Source organism: Rhinopithecus roxellana, chromosome 15, assembly GCF_007565055.1.
Source record: "Rhinopithecus roxellana isolate Shanxi Qingling chromosome 15, ASM756505v1, whole genome shotgun sequence".
NCBI lineage: Eukaryota > Metazoa > Chordata > Mammalia > Primates > Cercopithecidae > Rhinopithecus > Rhinopithecus roxellana.
Window position 1 is genome coordinate 58,542,987 of NC_044563.1, and position 23,276 is coordinate 58,566,262.

Sequence of the window (23,276 nt, forward strand, 5' to 3'; positions counted from 1 at the left end):
AACCTCAAGACTACCAGTTCCCACAGCCCATGTTGTCATAGTCTGTGTCCATGTCTAGGGTAGACAGACAGACAGACACACACACACACACACACACAAAGGCACATGCACAAACTCCTTGAATGTAGGGCCCCAATCTCATTCCTCTCCCAGTACCCAGCTCTCAGCCCTGTCTGCCCACAAAACCTCTCAGGAAAGCATTTGCTAAAGGAAAAGAGAAGAGATGTTTGTGTTATACAGTTGACCTCCTCTCTGGGAATTATTTTCCTGCCAGGTAATGAGCCACATAGGATTTATAGTGCAGAAGCAGTGTGCTATGGTAGACAAGGTCAAGTGACCTGCATTTGAATCCAGATTCTGACACAGCATGCATGACTTGGACAGTCTACTTTCTTTTTCTGCATCTGTTTCTTTGTAGGTAAAATAGGGATAGTAATGCCAGGCCCATGGGGTTCTTGCAAAGACCTATGAGATAAAGCAGGGGAAGCTTTGGGTAATGAATGGCAATGCCCCCAGCTCTGTCTGATCTCAAATGCCCTGCCCAGCCAGCTCCCTGATCCTTGTTTAACCCACATTCTTGGGAAAGGACTCTGGACAGCTTGGGCTCTTCCTACATATTGATCTCTAAAAGTCCTGAGGCTGTGCCGGAGAGGTCATTCCCAGAGCCAAACTCAGAGATGTCCCTGCAGGGGCATGCAGGACACCCTCTAATGAGAAGGCGTAATGGGGATGCCACTAAAGGACTGACAGGGTAACTGGGTCTATCTGGGAGAAAATTAAGGCTGAGGCTGGGCTGAAGGTAGTGAGTTATCTCAATTGACTATTCAGTCAGTTACAGATCAAACTCTGTTCTCTCTCCGCACTTGCCAGTGCTGCCAAGGAAGGAAGGAAGGAAGGAAGGAAGGAAGGAAGGAAGGAAGGAAGGAAGGAGGAGGAGGAGGGAGGGAGGGAGGGAGGGAGGGAGGGAGGGAGGGAGGGAGGGAGGGGAGGAAAGACAAAAGCAGAAAACATTAAGGCTGTGGGGAGGGGAGGGGAGGGGAGCAAAACAAAAGAAAAGAAAAAATTAAGGCTGAGGTTCCAAAGTATGCAGTGGGTCTGATGCACTGCTGGGTCCCCTGAACACAGTACAGGCCTTAGGACAACCAGGGTATGTAACCTCTGACTGCACAAATGCTAACAGACCTTGGTCTTCTCAAGAGGCTCCTTCTTGCATCTATGCTTGTCCTTAAGCTGGTGCCACATACTGGACTATGCCCTGTGTTCAGTAGCCTGGCCCAAGAGGTTCTTTATAGTTTGACCTCATTCACCACCTCTCACCATGCAACCTGTTATAGCATGAGACTGGTTCCTGAACTTCATGGTGCTCTCAAGCCTCTAACGCCTTTGCTCATACCATTTCTTCCATTTGTTCTGTGTGGAAAGCTCACCCACCTTTTTCAGATTGGCAAACTCCTACTCATTTTTCAAGGTTCAGACTAAATTTCCACTTCCTGTCCCAAATCTTTCCCTAGTTCCCTTGGCAGAGTTGCGTGCCTGCTCTTCAGAACTCTAACTGCACCATGTTCCTCTGTAACCTCATTCAATCATTGCTGTTTTTATATATGTCTTACCTCTAAGTTGGTGTCTCTGGAACTGTGGCTGAGGTGGATTCCTGATATTTTTGCCAACCAGCTTTCATCTATTCATCCTACTTCTGGGAACAGTGCCCTAAATTTCCTCTGGGACACCATCCCACCCCTGCTGTAAGCCCTGTTATTTTAGACCATCCGTTTCCAGACCACTGGGGTTGATGCAGGGATGGCCACAGGACCCAATTTGGACTGATGTCCACCAAGCTCAGGACTTTCAGTCATACTGTTAGAGGAAGAGAAATTCTCTTGGCTGGACTTGAACTCAGGAGGGCATTAGCCTGGAGCTGCTGACCATCACTGCAGCTTCCAAATGAGCCAGCCCCGCAGGTGTAAAGATGGAAATGAAGCAAAGTCTAAGTGACACTGTTTAAGCCCCTGGATCACACAGCTTTTGGACTTCTCAGTTATGTGGCTCAACCTTTTCCCTTTGGCTTAAATCAGTTTGAGCAGGGAGTTTCTATCTTACAGCCCCAAGAGGCCTGATGCAGGATGGTGGTGTTTCCTTCCCTGGCCACCTGGTTTTCTATGAGAACAATTCACTGATTCAACTCTAGAAGGATGGGAACCTACTGGAAAAGACCCCAACATGAACAGGATTCTCAGAAAGCAGGCAGGACCTGGCTTGGATCATCCATCAGCTCAGACAACAGAGACTCCAAGGCAGTCCCCCCTCTTGAGCCCTCAGGAATGGTCAACTGCAACCAGCTACCTTAAGTGTAGGGGAAACAAAATCCAGAAAGGTTAAGTGACTTGCCCCAAATGACTCAGTTAATATGCTGTCATCAGTTCCACCTGATCTCAGAATCCGCACTCTTTTCACTAGACCAGATAAGGCGCTAGTAGCTGCTGGGTCACAGAGAGGGAAACAGGGCCTTCTAGGGGAACAAAGCAAGCCACAGTCACTGCTAAAGCCAACCAAATCTTTATTAGTCTCAGCAGCAGAACTAATGGAGCCCCCATTTACAGGGAGCTTTAGTGGGCTAGTCTGGCTACCAGGCAGGGATGTTAGAACTTCTGTTGGTGACTGGGATAGACAGAGGGAAGAGACTGGAAGGGGACCAAAGATGGAGACTGCTGGGCCACCTCAGGGCAGGCACAGATGGGGCTTCCTGGGCTGGTGTAAAGGTGGATCAGGCCCCAGAGAAGAACACTGCCATCTCCCTCAGAATGAAGGATGAGACAAAGCCTGAGAGGGTGACAATCACAGCTATGAAAAGGGGGCCGAGCTCCTGGTATGAGAGCCATTTCCGGACGGAGGCAGCTTTCTGGGGCTAGAAGTCTCAAATAGAACTCACCTGTTCCCCAACGAGGGGCCCCAAGGTTCAGGTCAATTGTTATCATGGGTACCAGCCAGGAAGCTGGTTGTGGGAAGGATGGGACTTAACTCAGGGGTGTTTTGAGTATGAGCATATGTCAATATTCACAAAACAGGCAATATATTTATTATAGATGCAATCATGAAACTTCCCTCCAGAGAACGCTCACATCTCCCCTTTCACCCAGGAAGCTCCTTATCTACAAGACCCACCATGGTCTGATCCTGGCCTCCACCCCAACCCAAATGAACTCCCATTTAATTCCTTGGACATGCCATGACGTTCACGGCTCTGCACACTTGCCAATAACTGTTCTTCCAGCCTACCTGCCTTGCTCCCTGCCCCACCTGTCCTTGTCAAAGGACTGATAACTCTGCAGCTTTGTCAAGTGCTTGTTTACTCCTGCTCTCCCCACCAGGCCTCGAGCTCCCTGACGAGAGAGCAGAGAGCCCGATTCATGTGTCTACGGAACTCGAAGCCAAATGAAGTCGTATTTGCTGTGCCCTGGTGTGTTGAGAGGAAATGTATCAATAAATGCCTATAACAGATTTGGGGGTGTCTGGCAGTAGATGTGAAGACTTCAAGCGGCATTTGTACCTAGGATGATAGCTTCTTCCCATGTGGGGAGTGAGGGTAGTGAGTGGGGGGAATGGTCCAAACCCAGAAGGAGCTAATGGAGAGGTGAGGGCCAAAGTGGGACAGGGCTTGGATGGTAGAGAGCGGGGTCCAGGAGGAAGAAGAGTCTAGCAGTCCAAGCGCAGGGGCCAGTGCTGCAGGTCCCAGGGCTCAGAACCAGCAGGGCGACCACATGAGCGAGCCAAGCGCCGCCCCAGTGGCGGCTCCTGCAAGCATGCCCATGGCCAGAGGGGCGCCGGTGCTGTAGCAGGGATCCTCCCGCACTATCACGTGCGTCACGCCGGGGCCTGCAGAGTGAGACAGCCCAAGAGGGTCAGCGACTTAGGATGGAGTAGAGTGATCTTCGTACCCTTCCTGCATCACTCCAGCCCAACCCAGTGTAAGGCGCCGAGCCCACTCTTCTGCTCCCCAGTCAAAGAAACAGATCTAGACGCAGGAAGAGCTCCACCCCACGGCTCCCAGGCCTTGGATCTGCTGCGGCTGTTCCGGAACCTACGGGTCCACTACGGCACGCTAGGGCGGAGCAGCGAAGAAACCCTGAGATCGCTAAGCACAACCACCAAGCACCTAACGGTTCCCAACCGCCAGGCCCCAGAGCGGGGAGGAGGCGGCCGTTCCCACAGTAGCCACCAGGGGCCGCTACCGGCTCAGGAATGGGTATTGCCGACCGCAGGGCTGAGAAGCCAGTCTGGAGGGGTGAGGTCAGCTCGGGACGAACACTGGTCCCAGGGCTCTCCCAGTCTCAGGATGGAGAGGGGCTTGCGGAGGGTTCTACCTGAGAAAATCCGTGCACGCTAAAAGGATGAAGCCTGGTCCAAAACTGACGGACCGTGGGCTGGGCACAGCGCTGAATCGGCGCAGGATCAAGGCAAGCCCCGGGGCACGCTGGAGACTTACCTGCGTAGGGCGGTCCGTAGTAGCTGCGGACATACGTGGCTTCGTGTGCGTTGGGGGGCACCACCTCGTAGTAGTCTTGGTACGGGCTGTAGACACGCACCTGGGGAATCCAGCCACGTCAGGTGCCCAGGAACTCCCTGGCCTGGGTTTGGTCCCCTACCCACACGCCTGGCTCAGGCCTCTCTGGGATGCATGGAGCCGCCTCCCCAAGTTTAGAAATGGGCCTCCAGCCACTAGCAAGCTATTGGAGAAAGGCCCTGCCTTCCCCACAAGGTCCACGGTCCTTGTCCTCTAAAACTTCCGCCCTACATCCAGCTCCCGGTGACGCCCATTCTCCTACTCTGGCCTCCCATCTAGCTCAAAAAATTCTCTATGGCTCCCAACTTCTCCTCATAGATAGTCTAATATTCGCTAGCAGCTCTACAATGATGCCACTTGGAAAGACCCAGTTCTACTAGTCACAAGGAGGGGAACATGGCTAAGCCGCAACCCAGGAAATAAACAGGGGTTGGGGAGGAAGGAAGGGAAAGGAAGGATAGGGATGGGAAGTAACTAAAATACAGTTATGCGTCTTTTAAATAACAGGGATACAGTCTAAGAAATGTGTCCTTAGGCAACTTTAGTATGTGAATATCATAGAGTGTACTTACACAAACCTAGAGTATGTGGTATAACCTATTGCTCCTAGCCTACAAACCTGTTCAGCAGGCTACTGCCCTGAATACTGTAGGCAAGTGTAACACATTGGTAAGTATTTGTTAACTAATCATATATAAATGTAGAAAATGTAATGCATTGCCCTATGACATTATGATGGCTACAACATCACTAGGTGATAGGAAATTTTCAGCTCCATTACAATCTTATGGAACCACCATCGTATATGTGGTCCATCACTGACCCAAAATTGTTAGGTTGCACTAGACTGTAACGATTATTGAGCACCTACTATGTACCAGGTCCTGAGGGAAGTAATCAAATGTGTTACCGCCTCTAATCCTTAAAGCAGGTATTAGCTCCACATGACTATAGGGTTGGGGACTGAGGCTCAGAGAATGGTCAGTGTTCTCTCTGGAATACACTCCCTGTCCTCCCTCTCTCCCATTAGATTTCTGCCCACCCTTCAAAGCCTAGCTCAGCGGTCACCCACTCCACTCCGGGAAACTCTCCTGCTCTCAGGAAGAATGATTTTCCCTGAATTCTCTGGATCTTGCTTGTGCCTCTTGTTACTATCCTTTCTCCTGGCCTTTCTTGCAGCCCAAATGTGAGCTGCTTATAGGCAAGGACTCTGATTTGTTTGTGTCACCAGCAGGGCCTAGTGCGTATCAGGAACCAAGAACTATGTGCTGAATTAAATGGAAGCTCCAAACCCCTCATTTTACCCATGGGGGAGCAGACCTGGAGAGGGGTCAGGATCCCCTTCTCTTCTGGATCTTTCCACTTAGCCTCCCTCCACCCTGTGTCTCTCTCTAACTGGGATTCACACCTGAACAGTCCAGCTCCCCTTAGAAGTCCAGGTGTCTCAGACTCCACTCATCTCAAGGTGATTGCAGCATTTCTCCATCTGCTAAAACTGTTGCTCTTCCCATAAATCCATTTTTCTTTCTTTTTTTTTTTTTTCTGAGACAGAGTTTCATTCTTGTTGTCTAGGCTGAAGTGCAATGACACTGTATCAGCTCACTGCAACCTCTATCTCCTGGATTCAAGCAATTCTCCTGCTACAGCCTCCCAGGTAACTGAGATTACAAGTTCCTGCCACCACGACTGGCTAATTTTTTTGTATTTTTAGTAGAGACAGGGTTTCACCATGTTGGCCAGGCTGGTCTTGAACTCCTGACCTCAGGTGATCTGCCTGCCTCAGCCTCCCAAAGTACCCAGCCCCATAAATGCTTCTCTCAATACATGCCATCACCATGCACTCAAATCAAGAAAGGCTAGGCACAGTGGCTCACGCCTGTAATCCCAGCACTTTGGGAGGCCGAGGCGGGAGGATTGCTTGAATGCAGGAGTTCGAGACCAGTCTGGGCAACATCGCAAACACATGGCTCTACAAAAAATTAAAAAATTAGCTGAGTGTGGTGATGCATGCCCATGGACCCAGCTATTCGGGAAACTGAGGCAGAAGGCTCCCTTGCGCCCAGGAGATAGAGGCTGCAGTGAGCAGTGTTTGCACCACTGCACTCCAGCCTGGGCAACAGAGGGAGATCCTGTCTCAAAAAAAAAAAAAAAAAAAAAAGGAGAAAGAAGGAAAGAAAGCAGATTGTTGCCCTTGTCTTGTCTTCACACATTCACTTTCCACACAGCAGCCACCAGTTCTCGTGATTTTATCTTCTAAATATGTTCTTCTGTCCATTCTTTTGGTCAATTCCAAGAGAATAGGCCACTGGGTTTTAGCAACTTCGAAGTTGTGAGTGACCTTGAAAAAACTTTTCAGAGGAGTTGCTGAGTAGGAAAAGCCAAGTTATGGAGAGTTGAAGAAAGGCTGAGAGGTGAAGGATGCAATCCCCATGTCATGACATCTCTTTCAAGAAGTTTGGTGGTAAGGGGAAGGTCTCCAAGCGCACCTTGTGATTTCAAGTCTCCAGGCCATTTTCCTTTGATAGGGGTGCGCTTCTCACCTCATTCAACTACCCAAGCTGTCTTTCAGATTCAACTCAATTATCACTCTCCCTGAACCTCAGGTTCTGTTGGGATCCCATCTGGATACCCACAGCCCTTGGATGTCCCTGCATTACAGCACCGATCATGCTGTCTTCCTGTTGTGTCCCTGTGTCTCTCCCATCAGATATGGAGACGCCTGTGAGGGCAGAGACTGGGTCTAATCAGATCTGACTAGAATGTGGCAGGTACCTAATATTTATTGAACTCATTCCAGCAAATCAAATACAGGGCCAGACTGGAACTAAGGTTGCCCAACTCTGAGTTCAGTTTCAAGTCAGGGAAAACAAATAGTCCCAAGACAATGCAAGAGGCTCAGACAAGCAATGCTGTAGGTCAGTGAACTCTCTGGTGCTCCCTTCCCATCAGTGATCCAATACGGATTTCTGGTAGGCAGTGCCAGGATCCGGGCTCCAGGCCCAAAAGGGGCTAGAGGGATTTAAGCACTCAGGTCCAATTTTATTGGTGGGGAAGTTGAGATCCAGAGCCTCCACCTTGCCCTGCTGCTACGCAGTAAGCCAGTGGCCTTGGGAGGCCCTGGAGAGGGTGGAGCACCCCATGTCCCTCTAGGGCACCTGTTTTTACTCTCCAGGTCTGGGAGGCCCAGAAGTAAACTCCTATAAGTCACCTGGCAACAAGTAGGGACAGCCCAGAGACCCATGGGAAGAACCTGAGGGTTTGAACCTGCCTCTCCCTCTCCAGAGGCCCAGCTACTTTGTTGGTACAACCAGTGTTGACCAATCAGGGGGTCGCATGCAAATGACTCCCCTTAGCTGAGCTGTTGTGTTATTAGGTTTACAGTCCGTTAAATCCTAGTTTTTGGCTTCCCCACTTTAAACAAACTTGTATTCTAGTTTGGGCATGGAGAATACCTCAGAACGATGGGCTGGGAGTCCCAGACCTGCCACTGATGAGCTGAGTGATCTTGATCAAGTTAGGTAACCTCTGCAAGCCTCTGAGGATCTAACAGTGCCACACCTATACAACTTGGTGGCCCAAGCACTTCTAGGCTTAGTGATTCTGCATATCAGAGTCATCAGGAGACTTTTTTTTTTTTTTGAGACGGAGTCTTGCTCTGTTGCCCAGGCTGGAGTGCAGTGGTGCAGTGGGGCAATCTTGGCTCACTGCAACCACCTCCACCTCTTGAGTTCAAGCCATTCTCCTGCCTCAGCCTCCCGAGTATCTGGGATTACAGGCACCCACCACCACATCTTACTAATTTTTGTACTTTTAGTAGAGACAGAATTTCACCATGTTGGCTAGGCTGGTCTCGAACTCCTGATCTCAAGTGATCCGCCCACCTTAGCCTCCCAAAATGCTGGGATCACAGGCGTCAGCCACCGGCCCCGGCCGGGAGACAGGTTTAAACTACAGGTTTCCTAGGCCTAGGCCCCATGCCAGATTAGAACATCCAGAGGTAGAACTTGTTGTTAGTGCTTGTAAGTTCCTAAGCAATCCTGATACATAGCCACACTGAGCACCACTGTGTAAGAAGAGCTCAGAGTTGACTGTCAGATCACAGGTACTCTCACTCAAGACCCCTCCTGCCACCCACCCCATGCCAGGCCCTGTGCTGAGCACTGGGGACAGAGAAAAGATTCAGGCTCAGATCCTGCCTTCAAGAAACATTCAGGTTGAGGGGAGACAGACCTAAATTATTTGACTATGTAGTAGTATTGCTATAACAGAGGTTTTTCACTCCTTCCTTCCTTCCTTTGCTCACTCAGTGAACATTCCCTGAGCCCCACTGTGTAAGAAGGGTCAGCATAGACTCCCCATCACTGAGCACTAAGTGAGCATGTGCCATTTGCCTAGCCTTGTGCCAAGCTCCATAGAGGCAGCGCAGTCAGGCCTTGTCCTTGCCATGGAGGGTTCTAGGCCTCATGGAAGACTACACAGACAAGAATAAACCAGTTCTGAAACCAGGCAGAATGAAGAAAGCACTAAGCCTTAGTGCCACTAGGCTGTGGGAGGGAATGACGATGGCTGGTGGTCTAGGAGGTCCCCACCGAGTAGGTGGCAGGCAGCCTCTGAGGTGAGCCTTACAGGACGGGCATCAGTCTGTCCGGTGAACGAGGAAAGTGCAGTCTCGCCAGCAGAGGGAACAGCATGTGCGAAGGCTGGCAGAAGGGAAAGGTCTGGTGTGGCTGGGGGCAGAGGGTACAGCAGAGTCCTTGGTTTTTGTCCCGTGGCTGATAGGGAGCCATGGATCGTTTGTCACAGGGAAGGGATGGACTGGGCCTGGTTTTGGAGGCTCATCCTGGTGGCCAGTATGGAGGCAGGGAGGGCCGAGCCAGCACTTACCCAGATCCGCCTCTCAACCTTACAGGGGCTCCACGAGCGGGTCACACACCTGACCTTGGAGCAAACCCGGCGGCTCCTGGGAGGGACGGTTGCTCCAGCTGGGGCCTGCTCAAGCCACAGAAACCCAAGAAGGGGGAGGGAGGGAGGGGGTGTCAGAGGCCCTCTACACCTAAAGAGACTCAGAGCTCTTTCCAGACCCTACTAGAGCCCTCCGCCAGCTGGGTTGTGGCAGGGAGCTTCCTCTTTCTCCTCAGCTCATAGTAACAGGGGAGGCTCAGAGAAGGCTGACGACTACCAAAGTTACGCAGAAAAGAAGGACAAGTAGTCTCTTTCCAGAATTAGCCCGCCTTCCCCTATTTCATGCTGCTGGGGCTCCCAGTCTCCAGGGAGGACAGGGCAACTCCCATCTATCCTCTAGCCCACCTGGTTCGCTTTACCCCAGCCTCGTCCCTAGCTGTACCCCCGGGCCCTGTGTTCCCAGTAAAGCTGGTGTTAGGGGCTCCTGGAGCCTCCACCTGGAGTGAGGTATGAACTCCAGCATGTCGGAGGACAAAGGGCAGGTCATTCCCACACAGGCTACAGAGAGAAACCCATAAACACAGAGGTGAACACACAGAAACAGGCAGACACAGGCACAAACATACCCGACTCTAGTTAGCCTGGGCCCAGAGGGATGTGTATATGTGCAGTAGTGGGAGGTAGAATAGAGGCCAGGGCAGAGAGAAGGGACAGCAGAGCCACAGGAGATGGACAGAGAAGAGCGAGGCCGCTTCATAGAGTCACAGAGTGCAGACGGTCACCTTTGCTTCCTTCCCTTCGCCTCTCTGTGGTGGAACTGATTCGCCCCACATAAAGAGGCTTCAGAGCTCCAAGCCAGGGTAGCCCGACCTGGGTCCCTCCACCCTGCAGACTACTGCGGTAGCCTCCTTACTGCCAGCTTCCTCCAATTCACCTGCCACTTGGGAGCCTGAGTCTGCCCCCAAAAATCTGACCACAGCCCTCCCTGTTGAATGCCCTTTATTGCTCCCTACAGGCCTCAGGGAAAGTCCATTTCCTCCAACTGGACTTTGAGGCCCATCATGAGCTGACCCTGGTGACCTCAGAGGTCATCTCTCCTGTTTCATTCCCCTCATGAATTGCTCTCCAGCCAGGCAGAGTCTGGGCCCTTAGACGCACACATATGTGCACACGCACTTGTGCACTCACACATGCACACACCACTTCTCTGTCTCTGCTCATGCAGTTACTTCTGCAGATAATGTCCTCCTCTCAAAATCTCACTGACCTAGGTTCCATGATAGGCTTTTCCACTGACTTAAGACTATAAGCTTTGGACAAGTCACCTCCCGTCTCTGAACCTTGGCTTCCTTATCTGTAAAATGGGACTGATAATGCCAATCCCTACCCAGCTGCCCTGCCAGGGTTGTTGGAAGATGCAATGATGTCACTGGTGCCAGGGGCTTAGCATAATGCCTGGCGCTCAGCAGGTGGATGCCTGAGGAGGTTTCTAAATGCATCCAGGTCTCCCCTGCTACTTCCCAATGGACTTTCTCTGTAGGTGAGAGGGGGCTCCATTGTGCCACGCCGAGAAAGAGCAAGCACAGATTCTGGAGTCAGGCAGATGGGGGTGGAGGCCAAGCTGGGCCTTGGGCAGCTCTTCAAACCGCCACTTCCATCAGTCACAAGCTCTGTTGACTCCAAATCCTAAATATGTCCTGTACTCATCAGCCTGTCTCGGCCAGCAAGGCCTTAGTCCAGCTGTCCAGTCTGTTGCTGGGACACTGTCCCAGCCTCCTAAGTGGCCTCCGGGTGTCTACAGTTACCCTCTACAATCCATTCCGTACCTACCAGCCAGATTATCTTTTTTTTCCTTTTCTCTATAATAAAATTTCAGTAACTGATAGACTACTTTTTTTTTTTTTTAATGCCCCAACGTTACAACAATTATCTTTTTAATAATATAAATCGAGCCTGATCTGATCATGCCATCCCTCTGTTCAAAAACTTGTCATGGCTCCCTGGTGCTCTTAGCAGAAACCAATCCTTCATACAGCCCACAAGGCCTGGTCGTGCCAACCCTCCTTCCCCCCTTACCTACTCACTCCCTAAGCACCAGCCACCCCAGCTGTCCTCCTACTCAACTTGCCAATGTCCTAACCTCTCTCAGAGCATTTGCACATGCTGATCCCTCTGCCTGGAATACTGTTCCCTTTACCCCTTCCCCACGCCTTTCACCCAGTCAATTTCTGTTTATCCTTCAGTTCTCAGTTTAAGCCTTGCCTGAACTACCACCTGGATGAAAGGGCCAGACACTGCAAATCTCTGTCAGAGCCATTATACTATTGAAATGGAATAATTAATTGTTCCGTGTCTGGCTCCTCACTAGGCTGAGACCAGGTGGGCAGAGCCCACATCTCCTTGGTTCACCTCTGATCCCTGGCACTTGACACAGCGCCTGGCCCATAGTAGCAGCTCAGTAAATATTTGTTGTGTGGATGAATGAGCTTCAGTCTTATCATCTGCAGAGACAGAACAATAACCCCAACCTCACAGGACTGTTGTGAGGAGCAGCTGGAATGATACCTGCACCACACCTGGCACATAATAGTTGCTCAATAAAAGACAGTTCCTTTTCCCAGCTCATGTGCCACTCCCTCCAGCAAGTCTCCATGGAGGCTTCTCTCTCTCCTCTGAGCACCAGTTGGCTGTCCCTTATCCTTTCCCACTTGGGACTCAGGCATCAGAGTTTGCACAAACCTATCCACATGAGACTGAGAACTTCTGGCAGGTGGAGACCGAGTCTGAATCACTCATGATTCCATGGCATACGGAGGTGGTGGAGAAAGGGGGAGAGAACAGGGGACTCACCGGGGTGGAGTTCGCCTCCAGCAGCGCTGTCTTCCATGCTCTGCAAAGCAAATCCCACCAGACCATGAGGAGGGAGTTTGGGGGTAGGTGAATTGGGGTCCCACATTTTAGACTTTCCTCTCCAATCCAGCCTCAAGCCCCAGTCTCTCATGAAAGGAGAGATCTCTTGTCTCCTTCAGGAAGACAAAAGTGACCCCTCCCCTGCCCCAGTCACATGGATGGAGCACTAAGTTAGGCTAATTCATTCTTCTCGTCCCCTCTAGAAGTTCCAGTTTCCTCATCTATACAGTGGACTGTTGGGCTTGGGTGGTCTCTCAGGGGATGTCAGAATCTGACACTCCTGGGTGGGTACTCTAGCCACAGCCCCCCTCCACATCCCAAATCTACAAACAAAACAGTTCCCCAAAGCTCTGACCCCAGAGCTCCAGGAAGGCCCAGCAGACACGGGACAATTGGGCCTTTGTTGGTTGCCATGGCACCTGGCTGGGTTGGACAAGGCGGCTCTGTGCTGTCTGCCTGGAGCTCAGCCTCCCCCACTCCCACACACCCATCTCTTTCACTCTCCTCCAGCGCAAAGGCCATGCACCCCTCAGCCAGAGGGTAGGAAGGGACGGAATGTGAGCGAGCGGATGGCGCCTGAGGAGGACACACCCAGGCTGGCCGCATGGATATGCATCTGACATTGGGGTGCCCCTGCCTGGGACGCAGCTGACTGCCTTTGTAGGCAGGTGTGGGGCTACCCCTCAGACCAGAGTCCCCCACCAGGGCATCTTCTAAGAAGACAGCAAGGGTGCCACTAGGCTGCTCTGCTGCTTTGCATCACCCTCAGGTGAGGGCTCACCTCAGAGGCTGCTAAAGACCAGGAACCAGACACCCGAGGCAGGTGTGCACACCTCCCCCTCAGCAATCCTGAGTTCATCGTAGACCACATGAGGAGTTCACTGTGTGCCATGCCAGTCACCACGGGCCCTTCAAATCCACTCTACCCACCTCTAATAAAACACCCTTGCTGACTGGCCTTAGTGCCCTCTTCCTACGGTCAGAGAACCAGAAGGCCCAATGAGAAGGGGGCACATGGTAAAACCTTCCCCAAGATTCTACTCCATCCTCTCCTGGGAGTGACTCACAGGGCATCATCCCTGGTGTCCGCACAGAGGTGCAGGCGGCCGCCTTCCCGTAGGTTCACAGTTAGCAGGCCATCTCGGCTCCGGCCCTCTGGGGGCTGCACATCTGGAAGCAGACATATATGGGTTTCCACAGGCACAGCCCCAGCTCCCTCCAGTAAACCAGGAACAGGAATAGGAATTGACTTCTTTGGGCTCTGTTTACTGGCCACTGCCAACCTCCTCTGATCCCATATACTCTCTGAGGGATTCTACTCTATGGTTCCGACCTTTCCAACCTTTCTGACCTTTCCACGCTGACACTTCCCTCAGCATGCCTCCTAGTTACCCGGTTAGAACTGTGGCCTGGGCCTTGGTGGAGGAATATGGAGATTTGCTGTGACCCTGGGCCACTTCGCTTCTTTGGGCCTCCTAATTTCATTTCATCTTCATCCAGTACCGAGCGCCTGGAGGGCAGGAACTGTGCCTGGCTCACCTCTGAGACACAGCACAGAGGAGAAAAGCACTAAAGGACTGATTTCCTTTTCTTTCTTTTTTTTTTTTTTTGAGACAGGGTCTAGCTCTGACCCCAGGCTGTAGTACAGTGCCATAAACACTCTGCAACCTCTGCCTCCTAGGCTCAAGCAGTCCTCCCACCTGAGCCTCTTAAGTAGCTGGGACTACAGGCACACACTACCACACCTGGCTAATTTTTGTTTGTTTTTGTTTTGGTAGAGACAGGGTTTTGCCATGTTGCCCAGGCTGGTCTTGAACTCTAGATTCAAGTAATCTACATGTCTTGGCCTCTCAAAGTACTGGGATCATAGCTTACTGCAGCCTTGAATTCCTGGGCTCAAGCAATTCTCCTGCCTCGGCCTCCCCAGTAGCCATAAGCGACCACATCTCACCAATTTTTTTTTTTTTTTTTAGAGACAGGGTCTCACTATGTTGCCCGGGCTGGTCTAGAACTCCTGGCCTCAAGTGATCCTCCTGCTTCAGCCACCCAAAGTGCTGAAATTACAGGCATGAGCCACCACACACAGCCAAGGACCTATTTCTTAACTCACACCAAACTGAACTGGAGTTGACAGAGGCTCAGAAGCAATGTCTGTGAAATGCCTCTGAAAGCTACAAAGAGGCTTCTAACAGCAGGTGTTCTCAGAGACAGTGGGAGGGCTCTGCCCACAGTCACGGTGCCACAGAGGAAGGGGCTTCTGCTCACCATGGCACTCTTGGCCGATCTTTATGTCACGGACATTGAAGTGGATGAGCACACGGTCCTCCTCGTCCTGAGCTGTCTCATCGTGGTAGTATCCCAGGGTCCCGTCCAGCCACAGGGCAAACCAGTTCCGCTTCCAGCGGCGGAGGATGGAGCCTGTACAATATTCCAGATGCACTAGGCAGGCCAATCCCAGAGCCTGCTGGGGATAGGAGCCCCAGACAGACTCCCAAGTCCCCTCAGCCTCAGTCTCTAGTGTTATAACCACCTTTTTCTTGTCTATCTACCCCCTGAAATGAGGGCAGGACCTCTTTCTGTCTTCTCTCTGTCTTGTTCACCTCCTGCCTCCCATTGAGTCTGACACATAGTAGAAGCTTGATACATGTGCTGAACAGGGAAATGAGTGACTGGGCCCATTACTTGGAAGCTGCTAAGGCCAAGTCCCAGGTCTCTTCAAGGGCAAAGACCTCTCCCTACCTTGGGCCTCTATCTTCTCTCTCTCTCTCTCATTTTTCACTTTGTTCTGTACCTCATTCTGTGTCCAGCCTGGGGCTGGGGGACTGTGGACACACAGAGGGTCAAACCCAGCCCCCCTGGGGTTAGGGGACTGTGGATACACAGAGGGTCAAACCCAGCCCCCTGTCCTTGAGGAGCTCACAGACTGGGACCAGTCTGGGGTCAGGGAGTGGGGAGACCCACAGATAAAGACGGTTCTGTTCTAAGGAGATCACTGTAAGACGCCGTGAAAACCAAGGAGGGAGCCTCTAATCCAGCTTGACGCTATCGCAGGGGCAGGAGTGGGGGCCAGAGGAAAAGCCAGAGAAGTCTCCTCAGACAGGGGCCCATCTAAGATGGGTCGTGACGAACAAGTAGAAGTTTAAACCACGTAGTCGGGAATGGGAAGGACCTTCAGGCAGAGGGAAGAGCGTGGACAAACGAGGGAAGGATGAAAAGGTCCTGGCTTCTTGGGAGAAGGGTTCCCTGTGGCAAGCCCAGTAAGCCACTTCCCTCACCCTGCCCCAGGACCAGGGGCCCAGGATCACTCACTCTGTCTCCACAGCCAGCCGCCCCTCACCAGGGCCATTTCTTCAAAAGGACTTTCCAGGGAGGAGTCAGGCGGGATCTGTCAGAGGAGCCACGGGAGACACAGGCCTCAGCAGCAGCTCCCTGGAGAGAAGCCCCCAGCCCTGCCGTCCTGGGGAGCCACCCAGGAAACGTTTGAGGGAGGGTTAGTAAACAAACAAGGGCCAGGCGGCTTCGGCCTTCTCCCCATTCTCTGCTCAGGAAGAGAATGGGAGCACTGTCACTGTGGGGTCAGCAGGGCAGCCGTTGGTGTGGGGTGGGGGTGGGGACCAGGAGCCTGGATTCCAGCCTCAGCTTCATAACTTTGGCCACGTCCCTCCTCCCTGGCCCTCTGTCCTGGTCTGTTTCTAGATCTGTAGAAGTGTGTCTGTGAGGCAGGCAGAAGCTGGAGGGAGGAGCTGGCTAGCTCAGTCGGTGGAGCATGAGACTCTTAAAGTATTAGAAACCTTGGGATTCTGTAATGTGGAAGTGCAGAATATTAGAATCACGGCAATGGAAAGGCTCCCTCCCATTTGGACCCCACTAGAGCTGTTTCAACAGCAGCTGTGATGTACCGAGCACTCTGTCTGGGTACCCCCTCTCAGTGCTTTCATCCATTATCTCATTTAAGCCTCCCTGCAGTCCTTATTATTCCTATTTCAGAGATGGGGAAACGGGGGCTGGAGAGGTCCAGTCAGTTGCATGGGGCCACTTGATCAGTAAGCAATGGAGCCCAGACTCACACCCAGCAGTCCTGGCTTCAAACTGTTATGCCAGCAGGAGCTTTGAGAACTTCCGATGCCAGGCCACACTGCGTAACAATTAAATCAGAATGTCTGAGGGCAGGAGGCAAGCCCTGGTACTCTTCAAAGATCCTCAGATGATTCCAATGTACAGCTAAGTTTGGACGTCACCGAACATACTACTCCCTCACCTTGTCCCCATTATAACCCTGTTAGGAAGGGAATCTTTACTCCTATGTTACAGATGGACAAACTGAGGGTCGGCAAATGACTCATCCATTTATATGATGGAGCTTGCACTGGAATCCAGGTAGGTGCCCTCTGTTCCTGAGGGCGACTCACTTGCCAGCGGGTGCCTCCGCCCCTCCCCCCACTTGCTCACACCTGTTGCTGCGTAACAAGGGCTGGCACACCTGGGCTGGAAGGCCCGGCCTTGTCCTCTTGCCGCTCCCTCCCGTCTCCACGGTCTTGACACAGATCAGACAAGAGGGCCAGGTGCAGACTCCTTTTCCAGCCCTCCCCTTGATGCACCCACCTTGTCTACACCTGTTGCGGATGTTGCTGCCAAACCGGCCGCTACTCGATGCTGCTGCCACCCAACCTGCTGCGCCTGCGCTTTGTGCGCCCGGGAGAGCCAGGGGCATTTCTCTCCTCCGGCAGCCCCTGGGAGCCCAGCTGCCCCCGGGCCCCGCCCTCCGGACCTGCCCACCCCCAGGGAGAGGGCTTGACGTGAAGAGATGCTGACCCGAGGCATGCTGGGACTTGTAGTCTACCCCTCTAGAGCTGGGCAAAAGCAGCCTCGCCTGCAATTTTACTTTTCTATTAAGACATTTGTTCACTCATTTATCATGAAATACTTTTTCTTAAGAATCAGTGAACTCAGTTCCTAGAAAAAAAGAAAAAGTAAAGTTGCAAGGAGAAGCCAGGCTCCTAGTTTTGCATGTTTTTTTGATGCTTCCCCTTTCCATCCCCAGCTTCCAGTCTAGTGAGGGAGATTACATGGAAACACACAACTGGATCACAGCGTGTGATTTAACAACGGAAACGATGTGCCTGACTTTTCCCAAGGGGTTCAGGAAGGCTTCCCAGAGGAGGCCGAAAGGGGCCTTGGAGGATGAGTGGCAGTTTCCTAGGGCGACCCGAAAGGTCCCCTATGAATACTGTCAGGATGTTGAAGAGAGCCCAGCATTTCCGTGTGTCTAGAACATAGAGCGCAGGGGTGGGGAGGGCATGGGGAGTGGCAGGCGATAGAGCTGCAGGGTTTGCAAAGAAATAGCACAGAGGCCTTGCACGACAGGCGGAGAGCTTGGATGTTAGGATGCAGTGACTGGAGCTGGGGGTGGGAGTTTCAAGATGAGGAGGGAGGTGTGTGATTAGGGGGTCGTAAAGACCCCTCTAGGGCACAGTAAAGAATGGATTGGAGGGGGCCCACCTGGAGAAGGAAGACTTTCTGTATCTCACCTCGGACTGTGATCATTTCCTTCAACAGCTCAGCCCCGCAAACCCTCACCTACCAGCAGCCACAGGATGTCATTCAGAGACCAGAGGCTGTCAGGGCCTAAAAGACTTCTGTCCCGTTCCCTGTGTGGCAAGGGTGCCCACCCTGACCTGGGCCCTTCCTCCTGTCCCAGAGAACTCTTCCTTACCGGGGCTGCAGGGCTCATGGTTCCTGGGCGGCAAGGGCAGCATTTCCCAGAAGGCTCCCGTAGCGGGGCATTTCCCTGAGCGCCTTAGAGATAAGGGGATCAGGAAGGTGCTACCAAGTGGGAGGCTGGAGGGGGAGAGTCAAGGAGGGAGTGCACAGACAGATCCCAAGGAAGGTCGCCCTCTTTCTCAAGGCTCCTCTCAGCCTTTCCAACTGATGGCTCTGATCCTAGGTTCACTGGACAAGTCATCCCTGATTCAGAAGTGGTCTTGGCTCAGCTTCGCCGAGGTTCCTGGGGTGGAATGGGGTCGAGGTTGCGGGGGAGGACAGGAACGGGGCTGGTCGTCCTCCCTAGGTTGGGGGCGGGGCTACATCTTCATTTTCCGGCCTGGCAGGACAGCGCCCATCACCCCAGTCCTGGCTGCGCAGTCTGGCTCTTTAAGCCTTCCTCTCTTGCTCCTGAGTCTCTGTAATCCTGACCTCGAGCTACCCGCGCGCTTCGGCCCTTTGTGTCGTGCGTGCCCTGCTGAGGGATTCGCCATGGCCAATCCTATTAACCACTGAGCTCATCCCCTCTTAGCCGACCCAAGAACCAGCTCTCCCAAACCGCGTTTTCATCTCTGTGCCTTTCACTCTCTCTCTGTCTGGCTCCTGGAACGTCCCAGCCCCAGCTTGTCCTAGCTAAATTTTCCACCTCCACAGTAGAAGGAAGAAAGGAAGGAGTGGGAGGGGGAAAGAGGGAAGGAAAGAGATATGGAAGGAAGGAAACAGAGTAGGAGGAAAGAAGGGAGGGGAAAAGGGAAGGCAGGCAGGCAGGGCTGCAGCTGGCCTCAGAGGATCTGCGCCTGGGTCCTGCCCCGACCCAGCCTCTCTCCAGCTCTCCCTGCTCCCCTCCTAGATGGGCGGTGGGGCATCCTTCATGTCAGGGAGCGGGGATGGTGCAATCATCTGCTAGATTTCATTCTCCGGATTTAGCAACCAGATGAAAAAGGAAGATTCTCCAGCAGCAGTGGAGACTTCAGGGGAAGACTCTTCCCCCCACCTCCCAAAGAGCGGGCACTATGACAAGAAAAAGGAGAAAGGACGTGGCAAACTAAAACCAGACACCACTACCGAATCTAAACGTAGCCGGACTTGGCCCATGTCTCTAAATGTTGGTCAGTGACCCTCTTTGAGAAACCAATAAAAAAGTGTAGGCTGTCCTCAGGAAAAAGTCTGCATATCATTCCTGGGAGTTCATAGACCTCTGAAGCCATGATAGTCATGGTTGGATTGTTTTTAATCTCCAGAGCTGTGTAGATGGGAGGAGAGTGTGGATTGACCAGTGAGAGGTATGACAGTATGTCAGCAATTCCAGCCGCAGCAGTCCTGGCTGTGAGACTTTATCTGTTTGTTTAATCAACTAAAACTTACTGAGACTAATAAGCCAACAAGTAACTTTTACATTTCTTTGTGGCTGTGGTGCACAGAACCATTGGCAGAGAGGAAAAGATTTTGCCATTTCAAGTGTCCCTGGTGAAAGAACAGCCCACAGATTATACATTGTTTAGGAAATAATGGACTGTGTCATCAAATTCAAATTTACTACTTACATTTTCTAGAGAGTACAATATAATAAGAATAATGTATATTATCTTTATTTAAAAAAACTTGAAGTTTATATCAAGATGCAATTTGAGCAAAAGTAAAAGTGCTTATGAAAACATTTTAAAATGATAATTTTAGTGAGATATAATTCACCTACCATAAAATTCACCCTTTTAAAGTATCAAATTCAGTGTTGTTGTTTTTTTTTTTTTAGACAGAATCTTGCCCTGTCGCCAGGCTGGAGTGCAATGGCATGTTCTCAGCTCACTGCAACCTCCACCTCCCAGGTTCAAGTGATTCTTTTGCCTCAGCCTCCTGAGTAGCTGGGACTACAAGAGTGCGCCACCACGCCCAGCTAGTATTTTTTTTTTTTTTTTTGAGACGGAGTCTTGCTCTGCCGCCCAGGCTGGAGTGCAGTGGCCGGCTCTCAGCTCACTGCAAGCTCCGCCTCCCGGGTTCACGCCATTCTCCTGTCTCAGCCTCCCGAGTAGCTGGGACTACAGGCGCCCGCCTCGTCGCCCGGCTAGTTTTTTGTATTTTTTAGTAGAGACGGGGTTTCATCGTATTAGCCAGGATGGTCTCGATCTCCTGACCTCATGATCCGCCCGTCTCGGCCTCCTAAAGTGCTGGGATTACAGGCTTGAGCCACCGCGCCCGGCCTCCAGCTAGTTTTTATATTTTTAGAGACGGGTTTTCACCATGTTGACCAGGATGGTCTCAATCTCTTGACCTTGTGATTCACCTGTCTCGGCCTCCCAAAGTGCTGGGATTACAGGCGTGAGTCACCGCGCCCGGCCTTCAGAGCATTTTTATCACCCCAAAAAGAAACCCTAGGCCAGACATGGTAGCTCACGCCTGTAATTCCAGCACTTTGGGAGGCCAAGTGGGGGGTGGATCACCTGAGGTCAGGAATTCGAGACCAGTCTGGCCAACATGGTGAAACCCTGTCTCTACTAAAAATGCAAAAATTAGCCATGCATGATGGCGCATGCCTGTAATCCTAGCTATTCGGGAGGCTGAGGCAGCAGAATCGCTTGAACCAGAGAAGCGGAGGTTACAGTGAGCCAAGATCATACCATTGTACTCCAAGCCTGGCGACAGAGCGAGTCTCCGTCTCAAAAAAAAAAAAGAAAAGAAACCCTATAGTCTTTAGCAGTCACTCCCAATCTGCCTTCCTCCCAGCCCCTGGCAAAACTAATCTGCTTCCTTTCTGTACAGATTTGCCTATTCTGGCCATTTCATATAAATGGAATCACGGGCCAGGCACAGTTGGCTCAAACCTATAATCCTAGTGCTTTGGGAGGTGAAGGCAGGAGGATCTCTTGAGGCCAGGAGTTTGAGGTTATTGTGAGCTGTTACCGTACTGCTGTACTACAGACTGGGTGACACAGTGAGACCCCGTTTCTAAATAAATAGTTTTAAAAAATAAATGGACTCATCCAACATGCGACCTTTTGTGACTGGCTTCTTTCACTTAGCATAATGTTTTCAACGTTCATCCAGGTTGTAGCATGTTATCAGTATTTCATTCCTTGTTTTTTTTTTTGTTTTTTTGTTTTTTTGTTTTTTTTTTTTCGAGACAAGGTCTTACTCTGTCACCCAGGCTGGAGTGCAGTGGTGCGATCTCAGCTTACTGTAGCCTCAACCTCCCAGGCTCAGTCTCAAGCAATCATCCCACCTCAGCCTCCCAAGTAGCTCAGACTATAGGCACATGCTACCATGCCTGGCTAATTTTTGTATTTTTGATAGAGACAGAGTCTCACTGTGTTGCCCAGGCTTGTCTCCAACTCCTAGGCTCCAGCAGCCCTCCTTCCTTAGCTTCCCAAAGTGCTAGGATTACAGGCATGAGCCACTGTGCCTGGCCCATTCCTTCTTATTGATGAATAATATTCTATGTTATGGATATATCGTGTTTTATTTATCTGTTCATTTGTTGATAGACATTTGGGTGATTTCTACTCTTTAGCTATTATAATACTGCTGTGAACATTTGTGTACACATTTTTGTGTGGACATATATATGCTTTATTTTTTCTTGGGTGTGAAATTTCTGGATCATATGGTAACTCTACGTTTAACATTTTGAGGAACTGTCAAATTATTTTCCAAAGTGATTGCACCATTTTACACGCCCATCAACAACCTCTAAGAGTTCCGATATTTCCATGTCCTAGCCAACACTTGTTATTGTCTGTCTTAAGTATTGTCTCATTGTGGTTTTTATTTGCATTGCCCTAATGACCAATGATGTTGGTCATCTTTTCACGTGCTTATTAGACATTTGTATACCTTCTTTGGGGAAATGTTTATTCTAATCTTTTGTCCATTTTTTAATTGGGTTATTTGGCTTTTGTTGTTGAGATGTAAAATGTTTTTAAAACTAATACAGTAATTTTCTAATTTATTTTTAAGGCTAAGGTGTGGTGGCATGCACCTGTGGTCCCAACTATGAAGGAGGCTGAGGTGGTAGGATCACTTGAGCTTGGGAAATGGAGTGCACCACTGCACTCCAGCCAGGAAGTGTAATGGCTAGTTTTATGTGTTAACCTGGCTAGGCTACCGTCCCCAGTTACTCAATCTAACACACTAATCTAGGTGTTACTGTAAAAATATTGTGTAGATTTGGTTGACCCATACAATCAGTTGAAGTTAAGTAAAGGAAATTCTCTTTGATAATTAGTGGGCCTCACCAATCAGTTGAAGGGTCTGACAAGCAAAACAGGTTTCTCTGAGAAAGAAGAAATTCTGCCTGTGGATTGAACTATAGCCTCAGCCCCAGCCTGAGAGTTTCCAGCTTGCTCTGCAGATTTTAGACTTGCCAACCCCTCAATCATATAAGCCAATCCCTTAAAATAAATCTCTTCGTATATGTATATATCTCCTACTATTTCTGTTGCTCCGGAAAGCCCTGACTAATGCAGGGAAGAAGAGGATGTCTTCCTTCCATTAACTCCCCATTTGAATCAATTGGAAACATCAGGCTTGGGAATGAAGGAGGAAGGCCTGGCAGACAAGGAGATCTGAGGGGAGGGTGTTGAGAGCCTCCCGTCTAGAGGAAATGGTACCCCATGTCTAGAGATGGGGAGCAGTGAAAATGTTCCCTGAACAATAGTCCATCTGGATCATCAGATGAATAAGGACTTCTAGAAGCTCAAGTTTAATCACTGTTTTCTTTATTCTTTGGTTTTTGTTTTTTTGAGACAGAGTCTTGCTCTGCTGCCCAGACTGGAATGCAACGGCGTGATCTTGGCTCACTGCAACCTCTGCCTCCTGGGTTCAAGCGAGTCTTGTGCCTCAGCCTCCTGAGTAGCTGAGACTGCAGGTGTGCACCACCATGCCCAGCTAATTTTTGTATTTTCAATAGAGACAGGGTTTTGCCATTTTGGCCTGGCTGGTCTTGAACTCCTGACCTCAGGTGATCCACCCACCTCGGCCTCCCAAAGTGCTGGGATTACGGGTGTGAGCCACTGTGCCCAGCCTCTTTATTATTTATCTCATCTTTGCTATCTCTAGTTTTGAGATGAGGAGCTTTCTTTCAGCCTCCTGTACTCTCAACTAACGATCATGAGCTTTTAGTTCAAGGGAAATAACTTGGTTTTGAGAAGAA

The 23,276-nt window shown here is 50.9% G+C and overlaps 1 protein-coding gene across 1 annotated transcript; it reads right to left on the reverse strand.

Moving 5' to 3' along the window:
* Nucleotides 1-2,532: 2,532 nt before the first annotated feature.
* Nucleotides 2,533-17,154, reverse strand: PLEKHB1 (pleckstrin homology domain containing B1). The gene is made up of 7 exons (XM_010366842.1): nucleotides 16,973-17,154; nucleotides 15,680-15,755; nucleotides 14,636-14,788; nucleotides 13,438-13,540; nucleotides 12,311-12,350; nucleotides 4,481-4,580; nucleotides 2,533-3,870 (listed from the first exon to the last, which is right to left on the reverse strand). Exons 2-7 carry the CDS (start codon nucleotides 15,714-15,716, stop codon nucleotides 3,734-3,736), a joined length of 570 nt encoding a protein of 189 aa, XP_010365144.1. The 5' UTR covers nucleotides 15,717-15,755; nucleotides 16,973-17,154; the 3' UTR covers nucleotides 2,533-3,733.
* Between the last annotated feature and the right edge of the window lie 6,122 nt (nucleotides 17,155-23,276).

Coding starts and splice junctions, on each gene's coding strand:
- PLEKHB1 (XM_010366842.1), bottom strand. CDS start 15,716: ATGGCCCTGGTGAGGGGCGGCTGGCTGTGGAGACAGA. Junction 4,581..12,310: donor TGGAGGCGAACTCCACCCCG/GTGAGTCCCCTG, acceptor TGGATTCCCCAG/GTGCGTGTCTACAGCCCGTA. Junction 3,871..4,480: donor CTACGGACCGCCCTACGCAG/GTAAGTCTCCAG, acceptor CTCACTCTGCAG/GCCCCGGCGTGACGCACGTG.